The 10,497-nt window shown below is 43.0% G+C and overlaps 1 protein-coding gene across 1 annotated transcript; it reads left to right on the plus strand.

The window, feature by feature from the left end:
* Positions 1-2,287: 2,287 nt before the first annotated feature.
* snx21 (sorting nexin family member 21) lies at positions 2,288-9,746 on the plus strand. The gene is made up of 4 exons (XM_036592295.1): positions 2,288-2,447; positions 4,266-4,561; positions 5,081-5,238; positions 6,777-9,746. The coding sequence occupies exons 2-4, from the start codon at positions 4,288-4,290 to the stop codon at positions 7,551-7,553; spliced, it is 1,209 nt and encodes a 402-aa protein (XP_036448188.1). The 5' UTR covers positions 2,288-2,447; positions 4,266-4,287; the 3' UTR covers positions 7,554-9,746.
* The last annotated feature ends 751 nt before the right edge of the window (positions 9,747-10,497 follow it).

A 10,497-nucleotide genomic window follows, 5' to 3' on the forward strand; every position in this document is an offset into this window, starting at 1 on the left:
AGAAACAAGGAGACGCTTTATATGTACAAGTTTATATTATTATATGTATAAGAGTCCACCTGTGGTAAATTCAGTTGATTGGACATGATTTGGAAAGACACACCTGTCTATATAAGGTCGCACAGCTGACAATGCATATCAGAGCAAAAACCAAGCCATGAGGAGGAAAGACCTGCCTGTAGAGCTCAGAGACAGGATTGTGTGGAGGTCTCCATAATTCTTAAATGGAAGAGGTTTGGAACAACCAGGACTCTTCTCAGAGCTGGCTGCCCCACCAAACTAAGGCCCAATCCCATTTCTTCTTTTTACCCCTACCCCTTGTTTTCGAGTGTCACCCTAACCCCTTGGAACTGAGTTACAAGGGGTAGTGGTTGAAATCTTGCCCTACGAAATGGGACCCTCAAATTAAACACATTGCTTCATTAACAGCTACCAGCACTGCTCTGTAGGCGACCCTGCCAGTCTGCAGTGACAGCAGAGGAGGGTAAAGTTCAGCTCCTCACTGCTGGGCTTTAGTTACATTTAGGGCATCATATGACTTCAAAGAGGGGGGCAATTATTTATTATCACCCACCCCTAATTCTTCAGTGATATGAAGCTGAAGTCAGATATTCACCAGCTTCTTGGTCGAATTTTCCCGTTCCACCTTAAATGGTGCAGCAGTTACATTCTGGCGCTTCAGGCGTCAGAACTGCTGGACTATTAAAGGTGGAATGGGAAGGTTAGCTAGCTACCGAGACATTAGCATGGTATTAGCGATTTTTTATGCTTGTTATGAACAAAACAATCATAATACACTGAAACGACATTAAACTAAGATAATACAGTCGTTATTGTAATTTTTTAACAGAGAAAATTCTCACATTTTTGGGTTTCTTTGGTCTCTTGTTCAGCCGTCTTGCCGGTTTTTCTTTTTTTCTCCTATCACTCTGTTTGGAGTCTCTGAAAAACCTCCGTTTGGAGGGCCATGTAGCCCCAACACTTCACCCTCCCCCTCTATCTCAACAAGAATCAGGACTCCCTACTCCTAGACGTGTACTCGTAAAACAGAGGGTTAAGGGCTAAGTGGTAGGTGCGAGGGGTGAAATGGGATTGGGCCTAAGTAATCGGGGGAGAAGGGCCTTGGTGAGAGAGGTGACCAAGAACCCAGTGGTCTCTCTGGCTGAGCTCCCAAGATCCTGTGTGCAGATGGGAGAAACTTCCAGAAGGTCAACCATCACTGCAGCTTGCCATCAATCTGGGCTTTATGGCAGAAGCCTGTCCTCAGTAAAAGACACATGAAAGCCCACTTTGAGTTTGAAAAAAGCACCTAAAGGACTCTCAGACTGTGAGAAACAAGATTCTCTGGTCTGATGAAACCATGATTGAACTTTTTGGCCTCAGTTCTAAGCATCATGACTGGAGGAAACCAGGCACTGCTCATCATCTGCCCAACACCCTCCCTAGAGTAAAGCATGGTGGCGGCAGCATAATGCTGTGGGGTTGATTTTCAGCAGCTGGGACAGGGAGACTGGTCAGGGTTGAGGGAAAGCTGAATGGAGCAAAATACAGAGATATTCTTAATGAAAACCTGAGCCAGAGCACTCGGGACCTCAGACTGGTACCCCACGGACCCTCACAGAACAGGGTGGTGGGTCATTCTCAGCACTGCAGTAACACTGACATGGTGGTGCGTTAGTGTGTGTTGCGCTGGTCTGAGTGGATCAGACACAGCAGTGCTGCTGGAGTTTTTAAACACCTCAGTGTCACTGCTGGACTGAGAATAGTCCACCAACCAAAAATATCCAGCAAACAGCGTTCTGTGACCACCGATGAAGGGCTAGAGGACGACCAACACAAACTGTGCAGCAGCAGATGAGCTATCGTCTCTGACTTCACATCTACAAGGCGGCCCGACAAGGTAGTACCCAAACAGTACCTGCTCTGTGAGGGTCCACGGGGGTCCTGACCACTGAAGAACAGGGTAACACAGTATGCAGAGGAACAGATGGACTGTCTGTAACTGTAGAGCTACAAAATATGACACAGCAACTGACTTAATTGACTATTATTCTTTTCTTGTTTAACTTTTTCTTCCAATACTCTCTTTTTTTAAAAGTCATATTAACTTTTTCTGTTTAAATTTATAAATCACTATATATAAGGCTCATTCCTCGTCACCCATTGTTCTTCAAGCCGTTTACAGAGCTGGTCCTGTTCATACACACTGCTATCAGCCTTGGCGAGCCTTCCTCTCTCCACTATCACTCATGTGTAACTCATCCTGTCTGCTCCAGTGTGAGGGGGTGAGTGTCCGCCTACCTCAGCACACCCAGGCCGGTGGATCCGCTCCTGCTGTTTTCCCAGTCCTGCGCTCAGCCAGTGTCCGTGTCCGACCTCCTCTTGGACCGTACTTTAACGGCATGTCTGTGAACATGGACTGTGCTCAGTAGCGATCAGCAGAGCGGGTAAGTCCACGTTTCACAGCTTTTTCCGTGGAGCTGTGTAGGTTAACGTCAGTCTGGTATTCCCGAAGTTCTGTCATCCGAATTAGCCTGTTAGCTGGTCGTTAGCGGGTGACCTGTTGCTCTTCAGCAAAGTTTCTTTAAGTGTTCTCTTACTGAAATGTACAGATTATCTAAGCGAAAGCGGTTTTACTGCTTGAGCTCTTACTGTCATGTTGTTTTTAAGCCACTTCGGCTGATTCAGCATGTCTGTTATTAGCGCCTCTGCTAGTGAACCTACGTAGCTAACGCGGGCTAGCCAGTGTAGCGCAGTCGTTTTCCCTCGACGGGATGTTTATTTTGTTTATTTGGCGAATTAATCTGTGTGTTTTAAACGAAGTTCATGAGTGACGAGGCTGAAGTTGGCGTTGAAGTTATTTCAATTTCCGTTCCACCTTAAATGGTGCCGTGGGTTCCATTCTGGCGCCTGTACAGTAGAATGTAACCGCTGCACCATTTAAGGTGGAACGGAATTTCGAATAAGAAGCCAATTTAACTTTAGCTTCGTCAGCAAAACATGTACTTGAGTTAAAGTAGAGATACCCAAGATAAAATATTACTCCAGAAAAAGCAGAAGTTCCTCCCTTTAGACCTCCACTTGAGTAAAAGTACTAAAGTATTCACCTTCAAATGTACTTAAGTATCAAAAGTAAAAGATTAATCATGACTCTGATGTCCTATTACTGTTTTTGTAACAAGACTCTGCTTCATTAACTCATTTTAGGTGAAAATACTCCAGTGTCTCTCTTGGTAAACCAGTCTTTTAATAGAATGTCATTAATTAGTGACGCTGATGTCTGTTAAAATTATCATAAGCACAAAACACTGGAGGCAAACAGTTTCCATCAGGTAGAACTGAGTGGCTCTGAAATCACTTTTTGCGAACAAGCAAAGTTTCAGTTTAAGATTTATTTGAACTTAGTTACAAGTTTAAGTTCAATAAAAACTTTAAACTCAGATTCACAAATGAGTTTCCTTTACTAAACTGCATCTGTAGGTCTCTGTTCATAAACATAAACTAGCCAAAACTAATTTACTATAAAATTAAATAGTGTTTGTATAAATTCAGAAAAAAGACGCATCAGTCACAACTGCATATGAGTACATATTTCTATACTGTGGTCTATTTACACAAAGTTAGGTTAGTTCATCATTTATGTTGAATAGACTCTCCCAAAATTTTACGCTGCTGCACTGATGTTGAACCGTGTGCTGCACTGGGTCGGTATGACCAACAGGTCAAAACAAGCTCAAAACAAAGTGACCCCTGTGCCCTGATTGGTGTTCTTGCTTCACTCTTCTTTCGTTTTGACATGTTACGTTTTTATACACACACAAACCAAAAGGAGCGACAGATTTCTCATAATGTAGTGGAGTAAAAAGTGAGATATTTGACTTTGAAATGTAGTGGAGTGAAAGTAAACAGACGCCCAAAATGGAAAAACTTCAGTACAGATACACAAAAAAACTACTTAAGTACAGACAACTGTCCACCACTGGTAAATACCAAACTGTGTCAGTGTTACTGGGTCCTTATCTGCCAAAGCCGGAGTTATTTGTTTATTTAGACTCAATGCCACACACCCCCTATGAATTAAACATAATGGCAGCTCAGCTTCTTCCAGGTTTAGGTCTCTGGTTTCACAGATCAGTGGAATGTCATGAAAGGGTAGAGCCTTCACTATTTCCATTGCAACTAAGTGACAGATTATTCAGTACTACTGAACATTTTTTGTGGTTGGGGTATGAAATTTCATTTGTTTTTGGCTTTCGCATGCGCAGTGCCATAGTCTCTGAGCGTGGGATGGCCTCTAAGCTGCTGGACAGACTTCGCCGCACGCTTTTCAAAGAAGGAGAGCACCCCGCAGATGCAGACGGAGATGCAGACGGAACGGACGACTTTCCAGAAAGCTCTGAACTCGAGGACGACACGGACTATGTGTCGGCCAGGCTTGGCGGAACGCTCTCTTTTGAGGGTGATGCAGTCCTGGATTCTGAAGATGCAGGCGAAGCGTCTGGCCAAGACAGCGATTCAGACTTCTTCGGGGAGTCTTTGGATAATCCATGCAGCAGCACAGGTAGTTCTTACCACCCTTCCACTTACTTTATTACACTGTGGAACACAACAACCGAAAGCAATATTACTATCGTTCTGAGAGTTTTTCAGGTTGTGTTACTAGGTGAGTAGTTCTGTCAACTTCTGGATTCACTTCAGGTCCGGTAATAACTGGTCGTACACAAAGGAAGTAGATAGTAGATTATGGTTTATAGTGACTTTGTGGTCATTTGGGTCGCAAAAATAGACAGACTGGATTGTATTTGCAACACAAATGTTTCTCCAAGTAATATTGAACACATACAAGCTCATCTTGGTTTATTTTCAGTCTTCTCAAAAGTCCTTTCTAAACCAAAATGCAAATTTTATGGGTTTCTGCTGCTCTGCCGGCACCCAGAAGAAACCAGAAATGAACTGGTATATACGGAGATATTTAAGGGCAGTTAGCTTTCACTTCTTGTTTTTATAAGAGAGCTGTGAGAAGAGTTCACACTTCTCTTGGTGTTTCACAATTGCATTTAATTAGCGCTGTCTTTTTTAGACATAAGCCCTACCAGCCCTACCCTGAAGGGCTCGAACATGCTCACCAGGCAGCTGCAGGAGAGCTGGAGAAGCCTGAGGCCTCGCTGTGTTTCGGAAAAGCTCATTTTTGAAGTGACTGATGCCAACGTTGTACAAGAGATGAGCTCCAAATATGTAGTAAGTGGTAACACCAGTTATTCTCCCTCTCAAAGTTTGCTTAGATCTATCTTAGATAAATTGGTGGTCATAATTTCTAAGTAAAATCTTGCAGTGGTTGCAAATAGCAGTACAATTAAAAACAGTGATTGCTGGGGACAAAATATATTGTGAGGGGATGTCACAAAGCAGGATTTCTCAGTTGGGTAGATAAATTAGGCCCAAAGTCAAGCCTGTTCAGTTGCAGTTCTCACTTCTGGCTGCACTAAGCAAGACTGTCTGTTGGAAATGAGTATTACTGAGTCAGTAGAGAAAGAATAATCTAAAACTTGGTGTCCTTGTGCTGCAGCAAGTCACCTTGTAAAGCCTACAATGTTCATTCAAAGGTCAAAACGGTGGGGCTGGATTTGGCAGTTTTTCAGACTCTAACAGGCTTCTTTACAGATTGATATTGCAATGTTGAAGCCAAGTTGTACTTCATGTGTGCACATAATGTGAACGTGTACACTAGGGGGCAGTATCAAACCTGTAAAAATGACATACAGGGTGATTCAAAAAGATTCATCCGATTTCAAAGCGCCATATTTTTTACATCTGTGAGGCGCAGAGGAACCAATCACAATCCAATTGAAAGAGGGGGTCATAGAGTTTCTGACTGTCAGTGGAAGATGGCTCCCTTCAGTCTGAGAGGAGATGAGACCCCTGAGCAGAAAGCATTATGCGTTCTCCACTTCAACAAGAGTGAATCCGTCATAACTGTGCAGTGTGATTTCCGTGGGCAGTGAACCTCCAACAGCTCAGAGCGTTCGTCGTTGGTTCCACAACACTGGATGATCTCCGAAATCGCACTGAAAGAGCCGTGAGTGCAGCGACACCCGACATGATCAATCCAGTATGGGATGAGTTTGACTATGGCGTTGATGTTGTCTGTACAGCTGGAGGAGGTTCATACCGAGACCTTGTACAATTACATAATAAACTTTATGCTCATTTAAACCATTTACAGTTTACTGCATTGATCTGTAATGATTTACAAGAGAAATAAATCATTTTGAAATCGAATGAATCTTTTTGAATCACCCTGTATTTTAAAATGAGTGCCATATAAGTGTTTGTAATGTTTTCTACCAGCCAATCCTCAAAATGATCCATTTTGCTTTTGTACTAGTTCTGGTTCAAGCACTGTTTGGGTCTAGTTGCACTCCCAGTGCTACCAGATAGCCAATCAGTGCCACTGCTATGTGAATAATAGTTCTTGGTCTAGACTCCAGACACTATGTACCTTTTATAAGTCGCTTGTTGAACAAACAGGGTACTTTAGAGTACCAGCCCTAGTTGGCAGGATTATTTTGCCCAGGAAAAAGCAACACAACTGACAAAAAACACAACTACCACAATTGCTTGCAATTACAGATGTCCACCAGAGAGGTCTCCATTTCCCCAAACCAATCCCCAAGATATCTATCTAGTTTGAGAAGTAATCCTGCCTTTTGAAACACCCTACTGGTCATTTGTGTCACAGATTATACAAGATAAAACCTGTTCTTGTTTTCATACAGCTTTACACTATTCACGTCATTCGGTCTGGGACGTTTGACAAAACCCCAGGAGTCATTACACGTCGCTACACTGACTTCGAGCGGCTGCACGGCCGTCTGCGACGCCGGCATGGCGACGAGATGGAGGGCGTCTACTTCCCCCGCAAGAAGCTGCGCAGAAACTTTGCAGCCGAGACCATCGCCAAGCGCAGTCGGGCTTTTGAGCAGTACTTGGGCCACCTGTACTCGCTCCCCGAGCTGCGTGCCGCACCCACCTTCCTGGAGTTCTTCTACTTGGGCGACCTGCGTGCTGGCCAGATGCTGCTGCGCGTGGGACGTTACCAGGAAGCTGTGGGGGCGCTGCTCAATGCCTTGCGGCTCCAGGAGAAGCTGGGCTGCCAGCAGCTGCTCCAGCAGCAGCCGCTGCAGAAGGCTCACTGGCTTTTCACGTTGGCGGCGCTGGTCAGCTGTTTCCAGGATTCGGAACAGCCCACCGAGGCGCAGGAGAACTGTGACCGAGCCCTACAGGACCTGGCGCCGTCCCCGGAGGCCCTGAAGCAGCAGCCACCGCCACCCCAGCTACACCCACTGCTGGTGCCGCTGTTGCAGGCCAATGTCCGGCTGTCCTGGAAGATCTCCAAAGACAAGCGGCGCTGGGAAGCCCTCCTGCAGGACATCCAAGAGCTTGGGGTCGACGTGGGGAGTCAGCCCAACCTGAAGGAGTGTCTCATAAAAGAGAATCTGGAGGACAGTGAGGGAGACGCCAAGTCAAAGAGCAAAGGGGAGGAACACGCATAGATAGGACAGGGGGCAGCAGTTCTGGTCCACACCAAGTAACCTTGGTAATTAAAAGAATATTCCAGTATTTTTCAGCGTAATCCCTGGGTGCCTTTGTTCTAGCATATGGTTATTTACCTGAGACAGTAACCTGTTTACTCAAAACACTGGGTTTTAGCACTTGCCCATAGTCTTTTATTATGAGTCAGTATGAGGGTTTTTTTTTGTTCTTTTACTTAAGCACTCAGAATTGTGTTAACCCTCTACTGCAAGCATAATGAGAGCAATTAAAAAATATTAGATTCACTTTTCTTGCAAGATATCGACCTAATTATTCATTGAAAAATATTTTAAAATAATAACGTGTGCAGGGGTCCTTTTGGGGTATGTTGCCCTGAGGCAACATTGTGTGACAATGGGAAGAAATTATATGAAGCCGTGTTCCCTGAAGTGGTAAGATCTGGCTTGTGACTGGCTAAATCCATTCCACTGACCTACAATGTTGCTTCTAGGCAACAAACATAGTTTGGCAAATTCTCATAACAAAAAAAATTATACTGTATATTAAATAGAGGTTTAAAAGTGTCCATTAAGAGATAGTATGACCAAACACATCCTTTTATTGACTTACTCAAACTCTTCCCTTTATTATTAACCCTGTCGTTGTCGTTAAATGTGTATAATGTTACTGTAAAGTGAGGAAAATGTGTTTGTTGCCTAGAGGCAACAGCGTGCAACAGAGGGTTAAACGGACTGTCCATGGTATTCAGCCGTGTGCTACAGATGCAAAGAGATGACGTTGAAAAACGCTGGAGAATTGCTTGAATGATAAAGCGAATCAGGGGTGTTTGAGCAGGGAAATCACCAAACTGTGCTGGACTCAACTCCTCTACACCTGGAAATGATGACCCCTTTCATAGGATGCAGCATCCTGGATAGTTATTGCAATATTCTGAGGAAACCTGAGGGATTTTGCTGTAGTGCTGTTCACATAGTGGAGGAACCTGTGACATTAAAACTGACCCACTGAATTTGTGAGTAATTTGCAGAGAACAATCACATAATAGTTAGTTAGCGATTATATTATCTGCTCACCAGCATTTTTTTAGGATGTCTTTGTCATGTTTTGCACAGAATGGGAAAACTGTTGTGTCTAAGTGATATGTAAACAGCACTACACCTACAGCTACGTTTTTTAAAAATATTTTTAAAACTGTTAGTCATATACTCTAAATGCATGAAGCACAGCCTTATTAGAGAACTATTTTTTATAAGAGAGCTATTTTCATTGCACCCAAATATTAATATTAAGGAGAAAAAACACAACAAATAATGTTACATATAGCATATTTATATTAATAAAATAATAAAGCAGAGGAAATTAGGTTAAAACAGGATTTTTAAGCCGTTTTTAAACTGGTTATGAATTTCATTCTCGCTCTAAAACTTCAGGTATAATTAAGGTACCACATTACAGAGACGTTAGAATTTGTTTTTTTTGCTGCTAAATGTTGTCTTTTATTTTATATTCCAGTGCTATGAAATGACTTGAGTGTGTTACTTATGTGTTTATTTATTATTTAGGGAAATTAGGGAATTTATGGTAGCATACAGTATTAAAGCCTTGCCCTGCCTATTCACTAAACTCCTTACTTTGCAGTTTATTTTCTTTTAGAATAACATTCCTCTCATGTTTGATTAAACCTTGATATGTTTCACGAAACCTAAATGGCCTTAACATGGTTAAATGACCACTCACTGATTTTTTTTCCCAGTTTTATGTTATGTAGCTGTTCTTTTCTTGAGATGTTTTTATGGCACATTTGTAAAATTTAAGCATTATATCAACAGGTCAGCAAATGTTTCACTCTATGATAACCTGCACTACAATAACGTCACCAGAAAGAGTTTTGGAACAGGATAGTTTGGCTCTGAATGTTCTGCAGTTGTTTCACGTGTGTGTGTGTGTGTGTGTGTGTGTGTGTGTTTGTGCAGATGTGACAACAGTTTTTTCCTTCACTTATTTACAAGCACTCCCGTTTCAAACACTCAGGTTTACATCAGACATGAAATTATTTTTCTTTTAATAGATGTTTCCTTTTTCTGAGTGTGTTTTGATTGAAATAAAATACATTTTCATCCGTAAATGTGTAACTGTTGTTTGTCTTCGCACCCTTCTGTGTACGAGCTGACTGACTATATATGTACACATGATTATTATATTAGATTATATTATACACTGATCAGGCATAACATTCTGACCACCTCTTTGTTTCTACGCTCATTGTCCATTTTATCAGCTCCACTTACTATATAGGTGCACTTTGTAGTTCTACAGTTACAGACTGTAGTCCATCTGTTTCTCTGCATACTTTGTTAGCCCCCTTTTACCCTGTTCTTCAGTGGTCAGGACCCTCATGGACCCTCACAGAGCAGGTACTATTTGGGTGGTGGATCATTCTCAGCACCGCAGTAACACTGACGTGGTGGTGGTGTGTTAGTGTGTGTTGTGCTGGTACGAGTGGATCAGACACAGCAGTGCTGCTGGAGTTTTTAAACATTGTGTCCACTCACTGTCCACTCTATTAGACACTCCTACCTTGCCAGTCCACCTTATAGATGTAAAGTCAGAGACGATAGCTCATCTGCTGCTGCAGTTTGCGTTGGTCATCCTCTAGTCCTTCATCAGTGGTCACAGGATGCTGCCCACAGGACGCTGTTGGCTGGATGTTTTTGGTTGGTGGACTATTCTCAGTCCAGCAGTGACACTGAGGTGTTTAAAAATCCAGCAGCACTGCTGTGTCTGATCCACTCAGACCAGCGCAACACACACTAACACACCACCACCACATCAGTGTTACTGCAGTGCTGAGAATGATCCACCACCCAAATAGTACCTGCTCTGTGAGGATCCATGGGGGTCCTGACCACTGAAGAACAGGGTAAAAGGGGGCTAACAAAGTAT

The sequence above is a fragment of the Colossoma macropomum genome, unplaced genomic scaffold, assembly GCF_904425465.1.
Source record: "Colossoma macropomum unplaced genomic scaffold, Colossoma_macropomum, whole genome shotgun sequence".
Lineage (NCBI taxonomy): Eukaryota > Metazoa > Chordata > Actinopteri > Characiformes > Serrasalmidae > Colossoma > Colossoma macropomum.